The following is a 24,752-nucleotide window of genomic DNA, read 5'->3' as shown; positions in this document are numbered from 1 at the left end:
ATGCCTCAAATACTCTTCCTGATCCTCTAACCACAAGACTCCTACTTATGCTTCATGACCCATTCAGATGTCACTTCCTCCTTGAAGTCTTCCTCTATTCCTCCACTTTCCTCTTGTGCTCCCCGGAGGGTAGAGCATGTGCTGTGAACTCAGACTGGCTTGAATCCTGACTCTTACCATTTGCTAGCTGTGTGACCTTGGGCAGGTCACTTCACCTCTCTGAGCCTGTTTCCTATCTGTGAAATGGGAAGAATACCAGTAATAGTGCCAGCTTCATAGGGCTGTTATAAGGAAGTATGCCACATGTAGGCTTATATTTGCTGGTTCTTTCCTCTCCCTCTGATTGCACATTTAATTGGTCATCAGATTCCATCTATTTGACCTCTGACATTAATGCCTTTCATTCTCTTTCCCTCTCCTTTCCATTTTAGTCCAGTTTGGGCTTCTATCATATCTCCTCTAGACTATTTCAATAACTTCCCATGCCACCTCCTTTCCCAGAACTCCCTAGCATTCTGAGTCCCATATTCTGACCCCCAACTGAACCTTTTCTCTGGTCTTTCCCACGATTCCCCTTGATGGAAATTTTATTCCCTCCAGATGGAGCTACTTATCAAGATATATCCACCTCTGTGCTTTTGCTCAGGTTGTTCCCACTACCTGAAATGCCCCCACTTCTTTTCCATACAACCAAATCCTTCCAGCTCACATGTCACCTCTTTCCCGCAATCTCCTGGCCTATCTACACATCTCCTTGTACGTCTGTCCTTCCTTGTCCATTTCCTTTTTTATTTGGGCACCTGTCTCATTTCTTCTTGAATGCAACAGACGCTCAATAAATGAGTGACCAATCTATTAATTTATAAACATTTTTATCCTTACTTCAACTGTGCACTTGTCTTTTCTTTGAAGGCAAAAAAAATAATAGCTAATTCAAATTTAGTAACTCCCCAGAGCCTTGCACAATGCCTGACATTGTGCCCCCCTCATACCTGACCTTCACCCCTAGGAGCTGGCACTTCCAGGGTTCACCCCTCATACCTGACTCTCATCCCTTTCAGACTCTCTGGGGCCCCTCAAGGATGATATGCTGCTGGTGGAGACACGAGGCCCCCCCCCCCCTGTCTTTCCCCCAATCCCCTTCTCTCTCTAAAATCGATTTATTAAAAAAGTTTGTTAAACAAAGATGTTGCCAGATCTTGACATAGGGTTTGCTGAAAGAATAAACGTGTACCTCTCTAGGGCCTTGCAAAGGATGACCAGACAAGTGTTTGTGAAAAATCAGCCGAATGAATAGCAGTGGGCCTGCATGTGTCCCTGGAGGGTTGGTTGGGGTGACCTAACCGTGGAGCCCTGTTTCCTTTCCAGGTGTGGCCTCTGGAACCTGACTCCGTGAGAACGAGCATCTGCCCATTTAAGAATGGTGAGAGGACTCGCAGGGGCCAGGGTGGGATCGGGGGTGGGATCCGTGCAGACTGACGCGTGTGGGGCTCGCAGTGACCACGCCTTCTCTCTGCAGATACCCGCGCACACCGTAACCTCTGGCGGGCTGCCCGGCTGCAGCTGCTGCCCCCGCGGGGCTGGAGGCTGGTCGCGCCATGCTCGCTGCCCGCCGCCGAGGCCGCACTGTGCTGGCAGGCACCGGGCAGGGGCTCCTGCCAGCCGCTGGTCCCACCGCTGCCCCGGGAAAATGTCACTGTGAACGTAAGCGAAGCGGAGGAGGAAGGCAAGCCCAGGGTCCGAGGAGGAAGGCAAGCCCAGGGGGCCACCTCTTACCACCCCTCCCATTCCTTTCGTTCCACAGGAAGCCCTGGAGTTCCCTTTGCTGGAAGGCCACCCCAACCTCTGTGTCCAGGTAAGAAGGGGGCGCCAGAGCAGTGTTGGGAGCAGAACCTTCCTCCCACCCGCAGGGACCCCCAGACAAGACACTGTGTTCTGGACCCACTTGATCCTTGGGTTCTTGGAGCGAAGTGGTTATGGGATTCCTCTTTAGGAGTTCCACTATTTGCCTTAGCAGTGCCAGGGACCCTGAGCCAGTCATTGCATCTCTCTGAAGGTCAGTCTCATCTGCTTAATGGGGATAGCAGTAACGACTTTATAGAGTGGTTATGAAGATTAAATAAGAGAAGCGCTTCACACTAGGGACTGGCACAGACTAAATACTCAACAAATGTTACTCAAGGGTCCCAGGTTCAATTCCGGTCAAGGGCATGTACCTTGTTTGCGGGCACATCCCCAGTAGGGGATGTGCAGGAGGCAGCTGAGCATCTACTATGTGCCAGGCACTGTTTTAGGCACTTGGGATAGAGGTCAGTGAATAAAATCAATAAATGTTTTCATCCGTAGAGAGCTTATATTCTAATGGAGGAAGGTAAACAATAGATATAAGTAAATTATTATAGTAAGTTAAAATTGTTAATATAAAGCTCTGGCCAGGTGGCTCAATTGGTTGGAACATCCTCCTGTGCGCCAAAAGGTTGTGGGTTTGATTCCTGATCAGGGCACATACCTAGGCTTTGGGTTCCATCTCTGGTCAGGGGCATTTGGGAGGCAACCCATCAATGTCTCTCTCTGTCTCTCAAAAAACAATTATTTTTTTTCAATAAAAACACTCTTGCCCTAACTTGTTTGGCTCAGTGGATAGAACGTCAGCCTGCAAACTGAAGGGTCCCAGGTTCGATTCTGGTCAAGGGCATGTACCTTGGTTGCAGGCACATCCCCAATAGGAGGTGTGCAGGAGGCAGCTGATTGATGTTTCTCTTGCATCGATGTTTCTAACTCTCTATCTCTCTCCCTTCCTCTCTGTAAAAAAATCAATAAAATATATTTTTTTAAAAATCCTCTAGTGAAGATTTAAAAAATTGTATATAAATACTATGGAGAAATGTGGGGAAGGATAGTGAGGATTAAGGTTGCAATTTCAAGTGGGGCAGTCAGGTGAGGCCTCTTTGAGAAGGTAGTTAGATGGGAATGTATAAAGTGTCTTGCCAGATGTGAAAAGAGCTAATTTAGGTTCCCAAGTCCTGTTAGCAGAGATGACCTCACAAAGCTGAAGCTGAGAAAGATGGCGTGATTCCTAATCACCCAGATCTGCCTAAGGTCAGGCCCAGAGTGCAGAACCCCCAACCCAACAGGCCTCCCCATGCCTATCCCTTCTACTTCCAGATCTTTCTGGTCTTGGCCCTTGCATTTCTTTCTTTTTATTTTTAATCCTCACCAAGGATACTCTTTCCATTGATTTTTTAGAGAGAGTGGAATGGAGAGAGGAGGGGGAGAAAGAGAGATAGAAATATCAACATGAAAGAGACACATAGATTGGCTGCCTCCTTCAAGCACCCCAACCAGGTTGGGGAATCAAATAATCAACTGAGGCATGTGTCCTTGATCAGAATCAAACCCATGACCCTTTGGTCCTCGGGCCAACGCTCTAACCACTGAGAAAACCAGCCAGGGCACTCTTGCCTTTCTTTATGCCCCTAATCCTGGCCTCTTCCAAGCAGGTAAGCAGTGGGGAGAAGCTGCAGCTGCAAGAGTGCTTGTGGTCTGGTGAGTAGGGCCTGCAGGAGGCTGGGACAGGGCCATCGCAATAGGGGTGAACCCTGGAAATGCCAGCTCCTAGGGGTGAAGGTCAGGTATGAGGGGGGCACATGGCAGCCTCCAGCAAGGTTGGGTCTCAAGAGTGGACTCTCATCCCTTTCAGATTCTCTGGGGCCCCTCAAGGATGATATGCTGCTGGTGGAGACACGAGGCCCCCAGGACAACAGATCAGTCTGTGCCTTGGAACCCAGTGGTTGCACCCCACTGCTCAGCAGGGCCTCCACGGTGAGGGCTGGGGGACCCTTCTCCATATACCTCTCCAGTTCCATCTCAAAACTAGCCTCAAATTTTCCCTCTATTCAATTTCCCCTCCTCTGAGCCAGGCTCTGTGCTGGTCTCTGGGGACATGAGGGTGATTCAGACCTGGGCCTTGTTCTCAGTGGTCTCTCAGAAATCTCCCAACTCCTAGTGCCATCCTCTCACTCTGCCCAGCTGCATGCAGCCTGGTGGTCTCCTAGGTGCAGTGCCCCTAGGTGACAGCCTCCTTCCCCTTGGTTTGGCAGAGGGCAGCTCGCCTTGGAGAGCAGTTACTACAAGACCTGCAGTCAGGACAGTGTCTGCAGGTGAGTAGGTGGCAGGAGAGCTCTGCCCCAACATCCAAGGGCAACACCCCTAACACTCTACCTTTGGCCTCTTCCACTCCTTCCTGTGCCTGAAGGCACCAGGGAGACTCACGCTTCCCAGGCAGAGGCCTCCTCACTGTCCTTCTAGCACCCATCCACCATCTATTTGTGATTTTTTGTTTCCAGTCCTGGGGAAGCTAAGAGTTTGAAGGAGCATAGTTCCTGTCCCCAAGTTATTCACTGCTGGCTAAAAACCCATAAACAGATAACAACATTCACATGTGCTAAGCGCTGGTTTCCAGGGAGAACCAAGGAAGGGTCTCTTCCTATGGGCCAGATCTGGCATGAAGGCACAGTCCAGGCAATAAGCATAAGCAAAGCCAGAGTAGCTTGCGAGAACCTGCTATGTGTGTGGGGAAATATGCATAATTGAGGCTGGAAATTTTGGAGATCAGGCTAGCGAGAATTTGGTGAGTGCTGAACCATAAGCTGACGGCTCAGGGCTTGGTTTTGTTTGTGTCTTACAGCTGTGGGATAATGACCTGAGAGCACTATGGGCCTGCCCCATGGACAAGTGTGAGTATTACAAGAATGGCCCTTCCTCTTCACAGCTCTCTAGAAGCTGAAATCTTGACAGGAACCACTCATGCGGGCAACACACGCAATGTCCTTCCCTGGCTCAGATAAATCAAAGAGTCATTCTTCACTCATTCAGAAACCATGATGAGAGCTTGCAGGCCATCCCAGCATCAGCAAGATACAATTCATGCCCCCACCCCAGTCATAGAAGGCTAGAAAGGCATTAGCCCCAAATCATTTGGTAGGTGTGAGCTATTGAAGCACTCTCTACAAAGTAAGTGTCCAAAGCCATGAATGCATGTAACAGGGACCTGACCGTGATGGGGTAAGGAGTTCAGGGGAAAGGTTTGAGCTGAATTCTGAAGGCTGATCTAGGTGAAGGAGTTAGAGATGCATTTTTGTGAAGACTGTGGGGTGCTTTTTTGAGGAACTCCACAGTGGTCAGTGTGGCTGGAATGCCTTGGGAGGCAGACCCCTATCGTGAGCTGAGAATGCATGGGCCATATAGGGCCTTGGGAGCCAAAGTAAGGAATTGGGAATTTACCTTAAGAGTAGCAGGAGCTTTCCAAAAGACTATAATCAGATTTGTATTTTTAAAAGATCCCTGGGTATGCCACGTGGTGAATGAATTGGAGACAAAAAAGAGGTCAGGGATATCAAAAGGCTGTTGCAGTCACCGGAGAGAGTGAAGTCAAGGACCCAGCCACCCTAGGCTTAAGGGACAATAATAATGACCTTTGAGGACTTACTATGGCCTGGCATTGCAAGTGCTTTATGTGTATTAACAGATGTAGTTCTCACAACAACCCTATCAGTAGGTACTATTGTTATCTCAATTTTACAGAGGTGAAAAACAAAGTGAAGTCACTTACCCAAGGTCACCCAAGTAGATGGGTCTATATTCATATTCTGGCTCTGACACTAAGTGCTGTGGACTTTGGGCAACTTACTTCAGTTCTCCTTCATGAAGTGGGGTGTAAGTGTAAGGTCTCTAACCAGCGCATCTCCTCCCCTTGGCCTCCCAGATATCCACCAGCGCTGGGCCCTGGTGTGGCTGGCCTGCCTCGTCTTTGCTGCTGTGCTTTTCCTTCTCCTCCTCCTCAAAAAGGACCATGTGAAAGGTGAGTCATTTCCGGCTCCCCATTCCCCAGAGGTAGGACTGGATGGGGCCTGGGAGTTCAGAGACAGGAAGCAGCATCTGAGCTCACCCTTTGCCTCCGCCCCTCTCCCTGAACAGGGTGGCTGAGGCTCCTGAAGGAGGATGTCTACTCGGGGGGTGAGTGTGAGCAAGCGCCCGGCGGGGGGGCCGCCCCCAGCGGGCTGGGCCTCAGGCCATCTCACATCTTCCTTCCCCCTCTGTTTTCTTCCGCAGCGGCCGCCAGGGGCCGCGCCGCTCTGCTGCTGTACTCGGCCGACGACGCGGGCTTCGAGCGCCTCGTCGGCACCCTGGCGTCGGCGCTGTGCCAGCTGCCGTTGCGCGTGGCCGTGGACCTGTGGAGTCGACGTGAGCTGAGCGCGCAGGGGTCCTTGGCCTGGTTCCACGCACAGCGGCTCCAGATCCTGCAGGAGGGCGGCATGGTGATCTTGCTCTTCTCGCCCGGGGCCGTGGCGCTGTGCCAGGAGTGGCTGCAGGACGGAACGTCGGCGGCGCCCGGGGCGCACCGCCCGCACGACGCCTTTGCCGCCTCGCTCAGTTGTGTGTTGCCCGACTTTTTGCAGGGCCGGGCGCCCGGCCGCTACATCGGGGCCTACTTCGAGGGCCTGCTCCACCCGGATGCCGTGCCCGCCCTGTTCCGCGCCGTGCCAGTCCTCGCCCTGCCCTCCCAGCTGCCCGACTTCCTGCGGACTCTGCAGGAGCCCGGCGCCGCCCGCCCCGGGTGGCTCTCGAACAGGGCGGAGCGAGTGTCTCGAGCCCTTCAGCCCGCCCTGGACAGCTGCCTCCTGCCCCCGGGGGCCCAGGAGACAGGACTCGAGATGGCACCCGAGGCGGGGGACAGGACTTGAATAAAGGCAGACGCTCTTTTTCTATCCACGTCTCTTCTAATGTGTGTCTCTGACAGCGCGGCGCTAGCCTGGCACGCAGCCCGCGGTCCGGGTCCCCGCGGCCCTTTAACTGCCCGACAGGTGCAGCCCGGCGCCACCTCTGGTTGGCTGGGGTGGGATGACGCAACGGTACATGGCTCGTCACCATTGGCTGCGGCGTGAGCTCCGCCCTCCGGGCTGCGGGGTTGGCGGAGGTGGCACGTCTGACGCAGGCGGCAGAGGAGGTGGCGCCGAGGAGACAGCGGTCTGCGCCTGCGGCAGGCTGGGTGCGTCGTCTCTTCCTCCCCCACAATCTCAGGGATCTGGATCCTCCCCTGCCGGCTCGCGGGCCGTGCTTTTGCGGCCTGCGGGCCCTGAACCTGACCCCTTCTCTTCCGATCCACGCAAATCATTCATCCGGCTTCTTCTCCCCCAATACTTGGAATCTGACCCCTTCTACCTAATTCCACTGATCCTGCCCCTAATAAACCTACATTCAGACCCTAAAACAATGGGCTGACTTTTGCTTCCTTGCCAAGGGTGCAGGCTTCCTCCCCAACGGTAACGAGGATAACTTATTTCGGCTCATTTCCCCACCATACCCTCTCTCGCCCGAATCCCAGTCCAGCCTCCCTTTTTAAAATAACAGATCTGGGCTCCCAGACCCCTGGCATCTCAGCACCGACTCTGCCTTTCTCACCTGGCTCCTCCAGCGCACCCTACCCATGTCTTCCATCTATAGGTCCCCCGCCTGGGAAAGGATGGCCCCGCGACCCCCAAGGGGCCTGGTCCCAGCTCTGATCTGGGGCCTGAGCCTCTTCTGCAGCCTCCCAGGCCCAGTTTGGCTGCAGCCCTCTCCACCTCCCCAGTCTTCGCCCCCAACCGAGCCCCATCCGTGTCATACGTGTCGGGGACTGGTCGACAGCTTCAACAAGGTGAGTGCCCCGCAGCCCGGTGGGAGGGGCCCGGCGGCTATAGCAAGTGGCCGAGAGAGGGGAGATCTGGGATGCAAGTCTGTATGGATTCAAGTCCCAACTTGGTTACTTAACTAGTTGTGTGGCCTCTGTGCCTGTTCCCTGGTCAGTGAAAGACTGAAGTGCTAGAATGCGCCAGGCACTGGACGTCCGTACTTAGGTATTACTAATTTTCTCCATTTCCAGGGCCTGGAGAGAACCAACCGGGACAACTTTGGAGGTGGAAATACTGCCTGGGAAGAAGAGAAGTTGTCCAAATACAAAGACAGGTAAGGGCTGGAAAGCTGGGTTTGTATAGCTCACCTCCCAGTCTCTGTTCTACGAGTGGGGACCTAGAGCCTTTTGGGGAGTGCTTACTCATTCAACAAATAATCACTGAATATCTATAGTACAGCAGTAAACAAGGCAAGCCAAATCCCATCTTCAAATAGCTTACATTCTTGTAGAGGAGATAGGTGGTGAATAAGGCAATAAATAATGTCACATAAGGTGAATAACAGTAAAACAGGGTGGACTACAGAATGGTGAGAAGCATGGTGTCCAAGGTGTGACATTTGAACAGAGACCTGAAGTGAAGAAGCAAGCTATGTGACAATCAGGGAAGAGAAGTGGACAGAGTGAGACTGAGCTTGGAGTATTTGAGAAGTGGCTGGAGTGGAGTGGTAGAAGGTGAAGTAACCCAGGTACATGCCCATGACTAGAAATCGAACCCGCAGCCCTTCGGTGTGCGGGCTGACACTCTATCCGCTGAGCAACACTGGCCAGGGCTTTTGCAGTTTTTTAAAACCACCTCCTCCTATATGCCAGTCACTGTGTCAGACTCTTTAAAGATATAATCCATTATATGTGTGTGTTTATGTATATTTAATTTTTTATTGAGGTAGATATACAACACATAACATTTACCATTAGAGATATTTTGTACATTCACGGTGTTGTGCAAAGTATTACCACTAGTTCCAGAACATTTTCATCATCCCGAAAAGAAACTCCATATCCATTAAGCAGTCACTTCTCATTCTCCCCTCAGTCCTTGACAATCACTAATTTGCTTTCTGTCTCTATGGATTTGCTAATTTCTATTGGAATCCTATAATATGTAGTCTTTTATGTCTGGTTTCTTTCACTTATCAAAAATTTTAAGGTTTATCTATATTGTAGCATATATTAATATTTCATTCCATTTTAAGGCTTAATAATATTCTGTTGTATGAATATATCACATTTGGTGTATCCATTCATCATTTGATGAACATTTGGGTTGTTTCTGTCTTTTGGCTATTGCGGATACCATTGCAATGAACATTTGTGTACACGTTTTTGTTTGAACACCTGTTTCCATTCTTTTGGGTGCAAATCCAGGAGTGCAATTACTGAGTCCTATGATGATTCCATGTTTAACTTATCAAGGAATTGCCAAACTGTTTTCCACAGTGTCTGCACCATTTTTCATTCTCACCTATAATGTAGGAGGGTTCCAGTTTCTCCACTTCCTCACCAACACTTGCTATATGACATATTTTTACTTACATCTACCCAGCAAGAGTATATATTCCACTGTGCAGAGGCAGGAACTAAGGTCTCGTACAACAAACCTGTAGGGGAGGTGGTGTCCCCATTTTACAGAAGAGAGAACAGGTTCAAGAGAGATTGACTTGCCCAAGGTCATACAACTAGATTCAAACTCAGGTCTGTCTGACTCAAAACCAGTATCCCTTCCATTATGCCCTATGCCCTTTCCTTTGACCCTGTCATGGCGTGAGACGTGGTGGGAGAGACCTTAAGGAGGCTGGTGGGTGTCGTGGAATGTGTTCACACTACTCTGCCCTGTCTGGCCAGTGAGACCCGCCTGGTAGAGGTGCTTGAGAACGTGTGCAGCAAGTCGGACTTCGAGTGCCATCGCCTGCTGGAGCTGAGCGAGGAGCTGGTGGAGAGTTGGTGGTTTCACAAGTGAGTGGTGTGGGGGCTTTCCCAGGGAGGGGCCACAGGCAGGGCCAAGTAGTAAAGCAGGGGATTGCATGCTAGGGGCTGTGTCCTTGTTTGGCTCCTTCCAAACCCAGATCTGCTAAGGACTTGCTGAAGGAGCTCTCACTCTGAGCTTCAGTTTGCCCCTCTGCCAAATGAGGAAAGGGCGTTGGTCAGGTGGTCTTAGGGGTCTTATGCGTTGGGTTGTATCAGAGATTCGGTGGGAGGTTGGGGGATGGGCAGCATCTCTGACACTGTCTAAGGCCCCCTCACTGTCACACCACCTCCCCACCTCAGGCAGCAGGAAGCCCCAGACCTCTTCCAGTGGCTCTGCTCAGATTCCCTGAAGCTCTGCTGCCCCTCAGGCACCTTCGGGCCCTCCTGCCTTCGTGAGTGATTCAAGTTCTTCTTAAGGGATGGGAGGGGACTGCTGAGGCCAGGACTCTTGTTCTGGCTCTCCCCCTAGCTGGCTGTGTGCACTTAGGCTGCTCAGATAACTTCTCTGGACCTTGGTTCTTACTTGCCTCACAGGGCTGACGAGATGAGCAAATCAATGGGGAATGGCTCTGTAAAAAGATGTCTGTGTGGTTAGACTGAGTCAGATGCTGCTGTGGCTTTATCTTGTATTTGAGAAATGCTTCCACCTCCACCCCTCATTTCCCATGCCTGGGGTCAGACCAGGCCCCATCCCTTGGACTAAGGGGACCTTCCTACAGTTGGCAGGTGCTGTCTTGATGCCCCCATTGTCACCACCTTTTTCTACACACAGTTCTGATTCAGGAGCTAAATTTATTACCAGCCCCTTTTAGAAAAATCTTTCCCCAGAAGCTGCCGATAAAGAGTCAGTGACAAAGATGATCAAGTCAGTGTTTATAAAAGAAAAGATTTGTAAATAACCTAATTGTTCCATAGTGGAGTAGTGGTTAAGTAAATTTTATACAGTTTTTAAAAAAATATATATATTTTATTGATTTTTTACAGAGAGGAAGGGAGAGAGATAGAGAGCTAGAAACATCAATGAGAGAGAAACATCTAGAAAAATCTTTCCCCAGAAGCTGCCGATAAAGAGTCAGTGACAAAGATGATCAAGTCAGTGTTTATAAAAGAAAAGATTTGTAAATAACCTAATTGTTCCATAGTGGAGGTGTGGTTAAGTAAATTTCATACAGTTTTATGACAACATATTATGTTACTATTAAGTTTTCTTTCAAAAAATGTTAATGTTTTCTATATACAAGATTGCTTTTACAATCTCACCCGGTTTGGTGTCTGCCCACAGCCTGTCCTGGGGGTACAGAGAAGCCCTGCGGTGGCTACGGGCATTGTGAAGGGGAAGGGACTCGAGGGGGCAGCGGGCACTGTGACTGCCAAGCCGGCTATGGGGGTGAGGCCTGTGGCCAATGCAGCCTCGGCTACTTTGAGGTGGAGCGCAACGCCAGCCATCTGGTATGTTCGGGTAGGTAGCCAAAAGGTGAGGCGCTGGGCAGGGGCTGATGGGATGCCTGCCTGCTCATTCTCTTACTTCCGCCATTCCCCCCAGCTTGCTTTGGCCCCTGTGCCCGCTGCTCAGGACCTGAGGAATCCAACTGTTTACAGTGCAAGAGGGGCTGGGCCCTGCATCACCTCAAGTGTGTAGGTGAGTGGGGCTGTGCCTTAGGTCTGGGCGGTAGAGGGGCCTGGGCTTGGTTCTTCGTCAATACCCACATCTCTGGGCTAGACCAACACAGTTCCCATCTTTATGGAGATCTCAGCCTGGTTGGGAAGGCAGAAAACTAACCAGGCACTTACAGTACAGACTGATCTTTGTACAATGAGAGATGTCCCTGATCCAGCTGGGTGATGGTAAGGAATCAGGAAAGGCTTCTTAGAGGAGATGCCATTTAGACCAGCGGTTCTCCACCTGTGGGTCGAGACCCCTTTGGTGGTCGAACGACCCTTTCACAGGGGTCGCCTAAGACCATCCTGCATATCAGATATTGACATGACGATTCATAACAGTAGCAACATTACAGTTATGAAGTAGCAACGAAAATAATTTTATGGTTGGGTCACAACATGAGGAACTATTTAAAGGGCCAGAAGGTTGAGAACCACTGATTTAGACCAAGTCTGTTCAATTGAGAAAGGGTTAGCCAGAGGAATGAGGATATTGAACTTGGGTCAGGAGACCTGGGTTTGAGACTTGGTCTGTCTCAAACCTAGCCATTTGTATAAGTGAGAGTAATGACTAAGATACTGTGACAAAAAGATCCCCAAAGATTATGGCTTAAAGAATAGAGAGGTTTATTTTTATCTTAAATCACAGTCTCAGAGCAAGTAGTCCAGGCTGTCAGGGACGCTCTTTTTGTCACAATCATTCAAGCACCCAGATTCCTTCTTTCTTACTGTGCAGTCATCCGTAGGGTGTTGCCTTTGTGGTTGAGGCTCGTTCCCAGGCATTTCTGTGTTCCATGCCCTGGCACTCAGGAAGTAAGAAAGAGAGTGCATGGATGAGTCCAAGCCCTTTGTTTTAAAGCCAAGCTGAAAGTGGAGCACATCACTTCTGTTTACATCCTGTTGGCCAGAACTCAACCACAAGGCCATACTGAGTAGCAAGGCAGATTGGAAAATGTACTCTCTGCCTGGGCAGCCTGGAGTCCAGCTGCACCTCTCCTTCTGTGTTGGTGGACAGCCTGCCGTTGCTACCACACCATATGAGCCTGGCAACTCCATTCTGCAACAGTTCTGGGCTCAGCTTCCCTGTTAGTGAACTGACTGAAATTCCCCATCTTGCCGGCCTTTCTGTAGATATCGACGAGTGTGGCACAGAGCGAGCCAACTGTGGAGCCGACCAATTCTGCGTGAACACCGAGGGCTCCTATGAGTGCCGAGGTGAGTGTCCACTCCTGCAGGGGGGGGGTTGTGGGAAGGGTAGGAGGAGCTGCTCCACGCCTGTTCCCCCCAAACTTCTGCCTTCTCTGGCACCAGAACCCCTTGGATTTAGGGGCAGCTCTTAACCTTCTCTCTCCTCTCTCTTTTCCAGACTGTGCCAAGGCCTGCCTGGGCTGCATGGGGGCAGGGCCAGGCCGCTGTAAGAAGTGTAGCCCTGGCTACCAGCAGGTGGGCTCCAAGTGTCTCGGTGAGTCTCCAGCCAGTGGGGCCCAGGTACCTTGGAGTGCCTTGCCACCATGAATTGAGAGGGGCTGGAATGTGAACAGGGTAGGGGAAGGGTGAATGTTACCTGGGTAAGGGCAGAAGGGAGTGCCGGAATGTGAACGAGGCAGGGTCGGGGTGCTGCCTGTGGGACCCTGGAAGTCAGGGCTCTGATCCCTCCTTGCCCTCCCTCAAGATGTGGACGAGTGTGAGACAGAGGTGTGTCCCGGAGAGAACGAGCAATGTGAGAACACCGAGGGCAGTTACCGTTGTGTCTGTGCTGAGGGCTACAAACAGATTGAGGGCATCTGTGTGAAGGAGCAGATCCCAGGTGAGTCCCAACCTGGCCCCCACCAAACCCGTTCTCCAAGCATTTACAACCCCTCAGCCCCCGCGAGGCTGCATTGAGACCTGAAGCCTACATCTTCTCTGGAGTAGCTTTTGGTGGCCTCACACCTCCCTGGGGTAGAAAGAAAATAGGCTTGGCAGCAAATTACTCTGCTTCCCCTAGCCTCTTTCCTCGTCTGTCCAATGGGACCAGTCCTAGCCCTGGCCCTCTGAGAGCTATTGTAGGCCATGGTGTGGTGAGATGGACAGCCACAATGATACAGTAGTGATCACTTCCACAACTCTTGCCATATGTCAGACACTGTTCCAAGCATGTTGCATGTATTAACTTACTTTACACTAAAACAAATCCAACGCTGTAGGTATCTTTCTCATCCCCATAGTGGAGACTAGGATGCAGAGAAATGAAGCAGCTTGCCCAGGGCCACACAGCAAGCAGGTCGCAGAGCTGGGTGTTGAATCCTGGCAGTCTGGCTCCGGAGCTGGGCTAGTACACATAGCACGTGCTGTCACAACCTGCTCACCACGTGGCCTTGGGCAAACCTCTACCTCTCTGAGCCTCAGTTTCCCGTTCAGTGAGACAGGGATAATAACTGCCCCTCTAGAGTCGTTCTCAGCAGTAAATGACATCACGTGTTGGCACGCCCAGCAGGCACGTGGCAGCGATGCTTGGGTGCGTGGGAGACTCTAAGAATGGGGGAGGAGTGACAGGTGCTTCTTATTCCTCGCAGAGTCAGCGGGCTTCTTCTCAGAGATGACAGAGGATGAGCTGGTGGTGCTGCAGCAGATGTTCTTCGGTGTCATCATCTGTGCACTGGCCACGCTGGCTGCCAAGGGTGATTTGGTCTTTACCGCCATCTTCATTGGGGCCGTGGCGGCCATGACCGGCTACTGGTTGTCAGAGCGCAGTGACCGTGTGCTGGAAGGCTTCATCAAGGGCAGATAATCTCTGCCATGCCTGCAGGATCTCCTCCCACCAGGCCTCCAGAAGTCAGGCCTCTCTCCTGCCTGGACATTCAAGGCGGCTGGCTTTATTTTTGAGAGTAGGCTAAGTACCCCCTACCCGCCTATGGAGCAGCCGAGGCACCCAGACCTGGGCAGGTGAGGCCCCTGGGATGCGGAAGGAGCCCTAAAAATGGAAGCCATAGGATCTTGGCCTTGAGGAGACTGGGCAGACTTCATAATGTGTGTGGATTTTAGTGGCTGCTAGTGAGCTTTGGCCCCTTTCCAGGATGAGGGGGTGGGCTCCTGCAGGGGTGAGTCCATCATAGCCTCCTCCTGCCAGCTGCATGCTGCCAGCTCCTGTTCCGTATTCACCTCCCCCACCCCTCACCCCTCACCCCTCAGCCACTGATTTATTTATTCATCTCAGGAAATAAAGAAAGGTCTTGGAAAACGGAGAAGCTTCAGTTTTACTGCCTGCCCTCCCACTCCCATGGTTGGCCTAAGCTACTGAGAGGCCCTGACCCTTGGGAAATTTTTCTAAAACCCTGGGAAATTGAGGGCTACCCTGGTGGAAGAGTAAAAGGAGGAGAGGCTTGGCCCTGAAGTTGTGTTAGGAGAAGGGGATGGAGGACCCAGCTTCAGGGATGGAAATTTCTGGGTTCAGTATCAGCTATTATTTGGGCCAAAGGACCCTGGACAAAATGACTTTTGTCTCTGAACCTTACTCTTCTCATTTATAAAATGGGCTTGATAATGCTTTCCACTCAGGCTTATTATGAGAATTAAATAAGGTGGTGAATGTAAAGAGCTGAAGACAGTGTACAACAAATAGATGTTCAATAAAATATCGATAGCCTTATTTCTAAAGCTGCTAAGGGGTCCAGTGCCCTTTCCTTTGGAAGTCCCCCTGTCCCACATACTGGACATGGAATTACTGAAGGGTGTGGCCTCCGACTCTTCTCTGAACAGGATCCTGGCATGGCCAGAGGGAGGCATGAGCCAAGTCCTAAAGGTTTATTTCTTTGGCACAAAGAGGACATTCAATCTAGACAAGTGAGTCTCATCCTTCCACAATGGGGAGTCTGGAGGGGTGTTTGGGGTACCTGGACCCCATTCCCCATAACTAAATCCATGCATGTCCACCCTGTATTCCATATAAATCACAGCCTCTGTGCAAAATACCTGCTGGAAAAAAATAGAGATATTTAAAAAACAAAAAACGCGGGTGGCGGTTGGGGACACTCCTGGCTGCTTCCAGGGGCTGCAATCAGGTTCAGGCCCCAGGATGCCAGTTTTTTAAGGGCTCAACTGTCCCAGTCGGCCATGCCATATGGTCTCTGAAGGCCGGTCCTGCAACAGTGTGGGGTCGGCTCAGAGTTCAATGGTGTCACTGGAGGCGCTGCGAGAGTCCCCTGGCTTGCAGGAAGGCTGGACCGCACTCCGGGGTTCTATGGGCCGGCTGGGAGCAGTTGCGGTGGCTGGGGCTGGCAGTAGTTGCACCGTACTGGGCAGCTCATCTAGGGGCAGACTGTCCACCGACGACAGCCCGTGGCGCCACGGGTTCCAGCTGATCTTGAGCGAGCCCCGGGAGAAGCTGTCCATGGAGCTGCCAGAAGCCACCTGATCCGGCTCATCCACGACGTGTGGTGGGACCGGCCCGCGGACGCGCACGTCGCTGAGCGACCGGCAGCGGCCACGGAGCAAGGAGCCCACACCGTCGAGCTCAGTGTCCGGATGGCTGCCCCGGCGCGGCCGCAGCGCGCCCCCAGGCGGCGGGGAGGCCAGACCGCGCAGGCCGCAGCGTCGGAACACGCTGTCGCGCACCAAGTGCTCTCGGAAGAGCGCGGCGTCGATGCTGCGGCTCAGGTTGATGGGTGACGGCGGCCGCAGGTCCAGCTCGCTCATCGACGGAGCCGGCCCCACGCTGCTGCGGGAGAGGACCGGGCCACCCTGGGGGCCGCGGCCCAGTGACGCAGCCGAGCCCCAGGCGCCTGAACTGGGTGTGGCAGGCGGCGCCCCCTCCGCCGGGTTGCGGATGAGGCTCTTGTTGATCTCTAAGCTGCCTGCTCCGACGCCGCTGGGCCCCGCGTAGCAGTTGTTGGGTCGCTCCGGCACCTCGCTTTTGCCCGAGGGCGCAGGACACGCCAGGCGCCGCAGCTTCGCCCAGCACGCATGCTCCGTGGGCGGCCTGGGCCGCGCCGCCACCACCGCAGCCAGGGCCAAGACGAGGGCCCAGGTCAGCTCCAGCAGGCGCAGCCAGAAATGGACTCCCCACCAGGCCCACGAGAAGCGGCCCACGCGGCCGGGGCCTGGGTACAGCCAGAGGGCAGCTGCCAGCTGTAAACCGCTAGCCAGCAGCCCCAGGGAGCCCGCCACTGCCAGCAGCCGCGGCCCCGGGCTGGCGTCCCAGCCCCGCGGCCCGTCCAGCAGGCGGCGCCGGCACAGGCAGAGCGTGCCCAGAGCCACGGCTGCGCCCCAGGCGCACGAGAAGCCCTGAGCCAGGAGGTTGAGCGTCGGCGTCGACGACAGCAGGTCTGTAGCGAGCAACCCCACGCCGTGAGTCAACGCCAGGACTCCGAGCAGAAGCGGGTTCTGCAGCTGCGGGGGCAGCCCCGCACCCAGTCCCAGCAGGGTCAGGGCCGCCAACGCGGTGAGCAGCAAGGGGAAGGGTAGGTTGTAGAGCACCAGGCCGGCGCGTAAGCCCAGCCGCGCCTGCGAGCCGTAGGGGTCGGCAAGCATGTAGGCAGATCGCAGCCCCGATGCTAGGAGCACCAGCGCGGCCGCCACCAGTGCCAGCCAGGGCCCCGTAGAGGCGGCTGCCAGAGAGGCCATTGCCAGCAACGCCGGCAGCAGAAAGAGCACCCCTACCCCATAGACGTGCAGCTCCCAGGAAAAGCTCAGCACCTGCCGAAGGGGACCCCAGCGCAGGGGGGGTGCGGTGGCGTTGGCCGGAGGGCTAGAGGCGGGGGCAGATGCCATGGAGCTGGCCGAGGGCTCCGGAGGAGCTGGCTGTCCCAGGGCGCGCTGTGTGGTGACCCGAATGAGGCCCCGGCGGGACGTCGAGGGGGCCGGGACTGGGGGTGCTGGGGGATGGCTTTGGGGGCGCCCCGGCCACTCCTCGGCTTCGTCTGCAATAATAACGATATTAAAACAGCCCTTCGTAAAATGTTTTTGATTTTACATTATTCCCTAATGTGATGAGCAAGTTATTTCACTTTTCCAAGCACAGCTGTAAAATGGGGGTGGTAGCAACACCTACGTCACTGGATTGTGGTGAGGACTGAATGTTTAGCATAGTGCCCAGCACCCAGTAAGTGTTAAATGGATGCGAGCTGCCATTTTTATTAATAATATACCAGCAGTTCTCAGCATGGGCTTAATATTAGAATCACCTGGAGACCGACTGAATCAGGATTCCGTGCGAATTTTTTAAAAGCTCCTCGAGTGATTTGCCAGAGTTGGAGAATCACTGCACTAAATACATCCATGTTACATTTAAGAACATTCTAGCCCCCAAAGGTCACATGACTTCTCCCAGAGTACCCAGTAAGTATTAGTTTATTATCCCAAGTTGTTTGAAGGAGGTCCTTGCCAATTCCTTTAAGAGCTGTTTGTCCTCACTTACTCCCCACCCTCCCATATGGACCTCGCACAATTCTTAGTTATTAAACAGAGCACCACTCTCCCCAAACCCCCAGCCATGCCCTCACCTGGCTGCAGGCTCCTCACAGGACTTTCCGTTTGGTTTGTAGCTGGGCCCGGGTCCGAGGGGCCAGGGGGGATGAGGGCCTTGGGAGTTTCTGGGGCCCCCATTGCTCCTCTCACCCTCTGGGGAGAGATGGGGTCTGCTCCATTCATTGCTGCTATCTCTGAAATGACAAAAGCAGTCATCACTTTGCCTGACCCCTCCAGCAGTCCCCGAAGTCTCATCCCCCAGGAGGGAGACACAATCACCCTCAGAAAGGAAAATGGGACCCAATGGGGCCAGGGGGCACACAGAAACTGGGGCATCCAGCTGCTGTGGAACGCTGCCCCTCCCAGCCCTGCATGGCACCCTCACCTTGGTACCTACCTGGCTTGGGCTGCTCATGAGGAGTCTCTGAGGCTGGAGGACCTGAAGGTTGGGGTCCTGGGGAGCCCTGAACATCAGGGAAGTCAGCCTGCTTCAGTGAGGGACTTGGAAAACTGACTGCCCAGATCTCCCCACCTTTAGCCTTCTTGGGGGGCTCAGCTGGCAGCTCGTTGGCAGGAGGAAGGCTTCTGGTCAGTGTCAGGCCTGGCTGGAACCCAGGCTCCTGAGTGGATGCCACCTCAACTGGGGATACTGAGCCAATCACAGAGGCTGCTGGATCCTGCTGGGTGAAGATGGGGCCTTGAGCTGCCTCTTGGAAGTCTTCCTCACCCCCACCCTGTTCTTCCAGCACTGGCCTCCTGATAGTGCCTGAGTGGGGTGCAAATGTGTGGGGAGGATCCTGGTGGGCTGAGGGGGATGTCTCTGAGACCCTGGGCTTGGCTTCAGCAACCAGACCCTCATCTCTAACTGGTCGCTGTCCCACTTGGCCTCCAGGCTCCCTTGGGGAGGGAGGAACTGTGGCTACCCTGAGCTGGAGTCGGGGAGTTGTTGGGATGAAAGTGAGATGGGGGGACCCCACTGGATGGGGTGCTGGTGCATCTTGCTCCAGAGGCTCCTGTGAGTCAGGAGGTCCTGTCCAGCCCTGAGAATTTGGCCCTTGAGCCACCTGGAAGTCATCAGTTACTGGGAGTCCTTCTCTCTGAGCGCCCTGGGCTGCTTGAGGTCCATGCAGGGCTGGGCCAGGGGGAGACTCTTCGATCCTTTGAGGCACCTCCTCCGCAGGGACCTGGGGGACACTGGAGTTCCAAGGGCTCTCATCTCTGGACTTCTGCCAGAGGAAGGCTTTGGGCTCTGTGCCAACAGGGCCCCTGGGGTGGGCTCCTGGGATCAGGTGTGGTTCCCAGTCCTCTTGTGGCCTGGGAAGGCCCCCGCCCAGGGCAGGGCCAGCCCCCAGAGACAGCAGCAGCAATAGCAGCAGGAGGCCATGTACATGGCCCCATGGGCTGGAGGCCATGGTCCACTCTGATGCCTGGGTCTAGAACCCTCAACTTCCAGTCCTCACTGGAATAGCCTAAAAAAAAAAAAGGAGGGGGAATGACATGTGAGTGTTAGAGGCTCCTATGACTGTCCCAAGGGGGCTGATGGAAAAAGATGAAGAGCGACAGGAGGCAGGTTCCCCCACCCCAAACCCCTTTCCCTGCTTCCTGGTCAATCTCAGAGTGAACTTTTAAAACTGCATCTCTGCTCACACCACTACCCTGATTCAAAACCTTCAGTGGTTCCCCATTACCCTCAGAAGAGAACTAAGACCCTTTCCTGGCCTTCCCAAGGCCACACCAGGCTGCTCCCCTACCCTTCAACACCTATTGGGCTGCTTGGTGCCCCATGCCTTTGCTCCTGTCATTCCCTCTGCCTAGAATGCCCTCTCCCTTCTCCTTTACTTGCTGAAATCCTGTTCTTGAAGTCCCAGCTCAAATATCAGAGAGGTGCAGAGGAAGAGGCCCCTGCTCTTGAGGAGGGAACTGGGTTCGAATCCCAGCTTTGCCAGTTCCTGGGTGAGTTACTTTACCTTTTTGTATCAGAGTTTCAGTAAAATGGGTATAAAAAGAGTACCTAACTGTAAAGGGCTCTTATAATGCTTACATAACAGAACACATAACGGGTCAGGCCTATGAGAGGAGCATAAGTATTAGAGCTCTTTTACTTTTCCCTTTGTCCAGAAAGCTCTTAATTCTTTCAACAACTAACTGGAGCATCTATTATGTGCCAGGCTCTGTGGACAAAGCAGTGAACAGGATTGGCAAGATTCCTACCCTCATGGAGCTGGCATTCTAAGTAAGGGACAGACGATGAGTGATGTTAAATAAGGTGAGCTATGGAGAAAAGAAAACAGAATTAAGAGATAGATGGATGGGTGGGGGGATACTTTACACAGGGGTGCCAGGAAAGCCTCTCTGAGGTGACATTTAAGCTCAATGCTGAATGAGAAGGAGCCAGCCATTTGAAGATATGGGGGAAAAGCATTTGGCAGAGGGAACAGAAAGTGCAAAGGCCCTGACACAGGAATGAGGTAGGTGAGTTAAAGCAATAACAAGGCAGTGTGACTGGAGCTCAACAAATGGAGAAAGTGGCAGGAGATGAAATCAGAAAGACCGAGCTAGATCCCAAGAGGACTGGTACACCCGGGTAGGGCACCTGGATTTTATTAGGTGTCACAGGAAGCCAATGAAGATGTTAAGCATGGGAGTTTCACCTTCTAATCAATGTTTTAAAAGAGGGAGAGAGGCCAGCATAGAAAGCCAGGTAAGATATGACAGTGGCTTGTTTCAGCGTAGACATTTCTTTCCTTGACACCCCCCTCCACCCCTTCCCATCACCCTGGTCACATAGTATAGTCATCTCTTGTCTCCCACCCTGGCCTGAGGCTCCTTAAGGCTGCATCTGCATCTTCCATTTCTTGTCTTCAGCCCCCCAACATATGACCTGCCCCAGCTATACAGTCCCTAAAGTTTCCACTCCTGAGAGTCTCTAGCTGAGCCAAGGAGGCAGGAAGGACCCCACAGCCAGAAGAGGGGAGGAGAGCTTAGGCCTCAGCATGTTTAGGGGCAAAGGCCCTGCTCCTTTCCTCTGGGAAATAGCTGTGCCCACATCTCCCTGCCTCCTAACCCTTGGTGGCCTACAGACACCCTGAGAAGCCAATGGAAATTCCAGGCTTTCTCCCCAAGAAAATGCCCAGGCTCATCAAAACTTGTGGACAATTTCAGGGGGCTCAAAGACCCCTTAAACCCATCCCCCAAAATGCGTTTAGACTCTGCCCTAAATCCTTGTTGGCTCATTTCTCAGACATTCACCAAGCTCCATGCTCTGCTCCTCTCCCAGTCTAGGTGCTGGGGATCCAAAGAGAAGCATCAGTTCTAGTGTCAGGAGTGGGGGTGAGCTGAGGGGGACTGACTGAAAGGCCCCTAACACAGGTACTCCTTCATAAAGGTTGCTGGTTCGATTCCCGGTACTCCTGTGTTGAGCTCTTACCCAGTTAGGCTCCTGTGCTAAGTGTAGCTGAATGCCCTTGATCTCAAACAACCCTCCCAACACAAGCAGGTGTGGGTATACCCATTTCACAGGGGAAGAAACCGAGGTTCAGAGAGGTTGAGCAACTCACCCAAGGTCACACAGTCATACTAGGCATTGTGAAACGCGCTGTAGATCATTTTGCACAGGGAGGAGTCCAAAAAGCTTTGCAGAGGAGGAGACAGCTGAGCTGGGCCTTCAATAAGCATATGCCATCTGCTCACCACCCCAAATCCAAGAGATGTGGGCATCTGCGGACAAAGAGGGGGCTGCCCAGCACTAGGTTCCAGCTGCTGGAGAAATGTGTGGGTTTTTTGGGGGGGAGGGGTATCTCCTTGTCTCAGGGTCTAGGGAGAGGGCAGTGCAGGGCAGCGTCTGGGAGCTGGCCCATCTCAGGTTACCTCTCGTCCTCCTTCTCCTGGCCCCTGGCTCCGCGCCTTCCCGCAGTGTCCTGGGTGGGGGTGGGTTCTGGTGCAGGCCCTTCTGCGCCCTGCTGAGACCGGGGCTGCAGGCCATGCTCCCTGCCTGGGCCCCACCATTGCCCCCTTCCTTTGCCAGTTCCTCACCTGGGCGTCGCGCAGGCAGCCCCCGCGTTCACCTTGCGCGTGTCCCAGCAGCCGCTTGCAGCGCCGCATCCTCCGCGATGCTCAGACTTGGCTAACAGAGCCTGGCGCTGCCGATTGCTGAGCCCGCCCACAGCAACCGCATCCTCACTTAACCCTTTCCCCTTAGGCGTGGATTCCTCTCCTAGCCCGGACCTCTCCATTCTCTGAGATTCTCAGGGCTAAGAGGGGACCTAGCTCACCCCTGAGTGATGTGGAAATTCCTTCCATAATGCCGCTCAGAATGAGGCAGCTGATCTCTGCATACCTAAGGGAATGGGGAGCTCACTTCCTTTATGCTCTACTTATATCTTTACAGGGATACGGACATACGTATGGGTAAAGCCTACTTACAGCTTGATGTGTATCCTTCCGATCTTTTTCAATGTACAGTCACATATATATTTTAAAGAGAAATGAGATCATACTGTACATATTGTTCTGTAACTTGCCTTCCCCCTTCACTTTGCAATATATCCTGGCACATTTTCCATGTACATGTCTACAGATCCATCTCATTTCTTATATCGGCTATTGAGAATTGCAATATATGGTCAGCCTGTGATTTTTATTTATATAGTCCCTGATGTTGGACAGGTAGGTTGTTTCTAACCTTTCGCTAGCAAGAATAATGAGGCAGGACCTATGGAAGAGGACAGTGGGGGGGGCGCGTAAGGGTATGGGGTGGGGTGGAAACCGGGTGGAGGGGAGCTATGGGGGGAAAAAGAGGAACAACTGTAATAATCTGAACAATAAAGATTTATTTTTTAAAAAAAGAATAATGAGGCAGGGACCAAATCTTGCATAGATATCTTTATACACATGTATGAGTGTACCTGTCAGATAGTTTCTTACCTGAGGCATGGTTAGATCTATGGGTCTGCACATTTTCAATTCTGATAGACATTGTCAAAATGCTCCTGGACCCTCTTTGGACAGCTCCTGATACACTACATATCCAACATTAGGTTCAGTACATTAAGAGAAATCCACACAGGAATATATGTGGTCATTAGATGTGATAGAGTATCTTTAATGGCATGGAGAAATTTCCAGGGTAGATTGTTGTTTGATTATTTAAATTTCAGTCATTTGAATTTTAAAAATAATATATCCTGATCGTCCCAATTCAAACAACACAGAAATGTTCAAAGAACATGTTAACTGTCTTAGCATTGGCTTCTCCAACTGTGCCCTCCCAAATGTACCCACAGTAAACATCATACTGTTTCCTTTGCTTATAAGAACATAGATGTGGCCCTGGCTGGTGTGGCTCAGTTAGCTGAGCATGCTCCTATGCACCAACAGGTTGCTAGTTTGATTTCTGGTCAGGGCATATGGCCAGGTTGCGGGCTGGATCTGTGCAGGACGCAGCCGATCAATGTTCACTCACATTGATGGTTCTTTTTCTCTTTGCCTAAAATCAAGAAAAACATTTAAAATACATATGTACATGCATTTGTTTACACAAATGGGATCATACTATGCATATTATTCTTTTTTTAAAATTCTTTATTAGTTAAGGTATTACAAATGTGTCCTCATCCCCCCCCATGCATATTATTCTATAACTTTGTTTGCCTCAAGCAATATATGTGGAAACATTTTGAAGGTAATACCTATTAGTTCCACCCTTTTCTTTCAGCGAGCTACACAGTCTTGCATGATGTGTATGCCCGATCATTTACTCAGACACTCCCAGTATTCTCCTACTGATAGTGGTTTACAAGTTTTTTTCTACTAGAAACAATATTAATAAACATCCTTACATACAAATACATACATCTTTACATGCTGATACTCTAAATTAGATCAGATAATTATTTGATATTTTTTGTTCATATCTGTCTGTCGATGTAGCTTATCCTTAAATATTAGAAAGTAAGTGGGAGTTGAGATGTGATTTTTACCTAATTTTGCTTTTCTGTTTACCAATATTCTATACAACCATGAATTTCTTTTGTCACCAGAGATAAGAATGACAAGTGTCACTAAAAAAAAGAAAGACATTCTTTTCTAGGGTTGAGCTGCACTCTCCCTCCCAGTGTTTTCCTCCTCTTGGCTCTTACAGAAAAGCAGTTCAGGGCTCACTTGTGTCTGACATGGTGTGTGATGTGAAGAATGATCAATCTTTAATAACTGATAAATAGTGGAATTGGAATCCAGCTTTTCTGACTCTGGGAGAGGGTTCTGGCTTTTTCCATTTAACCATATCATCTCACCAGTACTACTGTTTTTCTTGCGACATCTCTCCTCTTTTTGCTTCGTACTAGGTCAACAAAGTCCCCTTTAAAGTATTACTCTTGGAATTGAACTCAGTTGGGAATAAAGCTGAACTTTCACCTCCCCTTTCCTAGATTCTACTCCTCCACTAATATGTCCTCACACTGAATTAATGTTTCTGGCAGCCACATCACTTGCCCATTATTGATCTGGTAGGTTTTCCACATCTTTGTGTGCAGTTCGTTTCTTGACCCTCAGTGTAGGAATCTACATTTTTTTAAAAATACATTTTATTGATTTTTTACAGAGAGGAAGGGAGAGGGATAGAGAGTTAGAAACATCGATGAGAGAGAGACATCGATCAGCTGCCTCCTGCACACCCCCCACTGGGGAATATGCCTGCAACCAAGGTACATGCCCTTGACCCGAATCGAACCTGGGACCTCTTGAGTCCGCAGGCCGACGCTCTATCCACTGAGCCAAACCGGCCAGGGCAAGTCTACATTTTTTTAAAGTTTATTTTATCTTGTTGGATCTAGCCAGTTGTTCTGATCTTGTGGGATGTTATCTGGATCCTGGTTCTGTATATAATAGATAATTAGCATTTTAGGGCCTTGCTTAAGATCTGTTTTTCTTTCAAGACCCTAATTTCCTTTGGGGG

At 51.8% G+C, this 24,752-nt stretch overlaps 3 protein-coding genes across 13 annotated transcripts in view; 2 read left to right on the top strand and 1 right to left on the bottom strand.

Moving 5' to 3' along the window:
- Positions 1–6,771, top strand: part of IL17RC (interleukin 17 receptor C) — an 11,171-nt gene extending 4,400 nt beyond the window's left edge. For 4 of the 9 annotated variants that reach the window (XM_014451342.2, XM_014451340.2, XM_014451338.2 and 1 more), the window contains 10 exons: positions 1,369–1,423; positions 1,520–1,704; positions 1,805–1,855; positions 3,498–3,546; positions 3,701–3,822; positions 4,101–4,160; positions 4,688–4,736; positions 5,765–5,860; positions 5,977–6,015; positions 6,112–6,771. In XM_014451342.2, coding sequence (XP_014306828.1) covers positions 1,369–1,423; positions 1,520–1,704; positions 1,805–1,855; positions 3,498–3,546; positions 3,701–3,822; positions 4,101–4,160; positions 4,688–4,736; positions 5,765–5,860; positions 5,977–6,015; positions 6,112–6,743 — 1,338 coding nt within the window. In that variant the 3' untranslated portion in view covers positions 6,744–6,771. The remainder of the gene's footprint in view (positions 1–1,368; positions 1,424–1,519; positions 1,705–1,804; positions 1,856–3,497; positions 3,547–3,700; positions 3,823–4,100; positions 4,161–4,687; positions 4,737–5,764; positions 5,861–5,976; positions 6,016–6,111) is intronic. The other 5 variants (XM_006083856.3, XM_006083855.3, XM_014451341.2 and 2 more) reach the window with 4 other exon arrangements.
- A 259-nt stretch (positions 6,772–7,030) lies between these two features.
- CRELD1 (cysteine rich with EGF like domains 1) lies at positions 7,031–14,580 on the top strand. Of its 2 annotated transcripts, XM_014451347.2 has the most exons (11): positions 7,031–7,322; positions 7,504–7,696; positions 7,922–8,004; positions 9,575–9,685; positions 9,998–10,089; positions 10,980–11,156; positions 11,241–11,336; positions 12,488–12,571; positions 12,723–12,818; positions 13,029–13,163; positions 13,912–14,580. In XM_014451347.2, exons 2-11 carry the CDS (start codon positions 7,523–7,525, stop codon positions 14,124–14,126), a joined length of 1,263 nt encoding a protein of 420 aa, XP_014306833.1. In that variant the 5' UTR covers positions 7,031–7,322; positions 7,504–7,522; the 3' UTR covers positions 14,127–14,580. The 2 variants fall into 2 exon arrangements, with proteins under 2 accessions (XP_014306833.1, XP_014306832.1); XM_014451346.2 differs by having other exon boundaries at positions 7,032–7,696.
- Positions 14,575–22,122, bottom strand: PRRT3 (proline rich transmembrane protein 3). 2 transcript variants are annotated; one of them, XM_014451333.2, is made up of 5 exons: positions 21,833–22,122; positions 21,358–21,756; positions 18,198–19,269; positions 17,836–17,994; positions 14,575–17,253 (listed from the first exon to the last, which is right to left on the bottom strand). In XM_014451333.2, the coding sequence occupies exons 3-5, from the start codon at positions 19,210–19,212 to the stop codon at positions 15,497–15,499; spliced, it is 2,931 nt and encodes a 976-aa protein (XP_014306819.1). In that variant the 5' UTR covers positions 19,213–19,269; positions 21,358–21,756; positions 21,833–22,122; the 3' UTR covers positions 14,575–15,496. The 2 variants fall into 2 exon arrangements, with proteins under 2 accessions (XP_014306819.1, XP_023605437.1); XM_023749669.1 differs by lacking the exon at positions 21,833–22,122 and having other exon boundaries at positions 21,358–21,559; positions 21,668–21,682.
- Between the last annotated feature and the right edge of the window lie 2,630 nt (positions 22,123–24,752).

Source organism: Myotis lucifugus, unplaced genomic scaffold (assembly GCF_000147115.1).
Source record: "Myotis lucifugus unplaced genomic scaffold, Myoluc2.0 scaffold_8, whole genome shotgun sequence".
NCBI lineage: Eukaryota > Metazoa > Chordata > Mammalia > Chiroptera > Vespertilionidae > Myotis > Myotis lucifugus.
This window is presented reverse-complemented; position numbering and strand designations above follow the sequence as displayed.

Coding starts and splice junctions, on each gene's coding strand:
- CRELD1 (XM_014451346.2), top strand. CDS start 7,487: ATGTCTTCCATCTATAGGTCCCCCGCCTGGGAAAGGATGGCCCCGCGA. Junction 8,005..9,574: donor TTGTCCAAATACAAAGACAG/GTAAGGGCTGGA, acceptor CTGTCTGGCCAG/TGAGACCCGCCTGGTAGAGG. Junction 12,572..12,722: donor GGGCTCCTATGAGTGCCGAG/GTGAGTGTCCAC, acceptor TCTCTTTTCCAG/ACTGTGCCAAGGCCTGCCTG.
- PRRT3 (XM_014451333.2), bottom strand. CDS start 19,212: ATGGCCTCCAGCCCATGGGGCCATGTACATGGCCTCCTGCTGCTATTG. Junction 17,995..18,197: donor TCATGAGCAGCCCAAGCCAG/GTAGGTACCAAG, acceptor TTGTCATTTCAG/AGATAGCAGCAATGAATGGA. Junction 17,254..17,835: donor TGTGAGGAGCCTGCAGCCAG/GTGAGGGCATGG, acceptor TTATTATTGCAG/ACGAAGCCGAGGAGTGGCCG.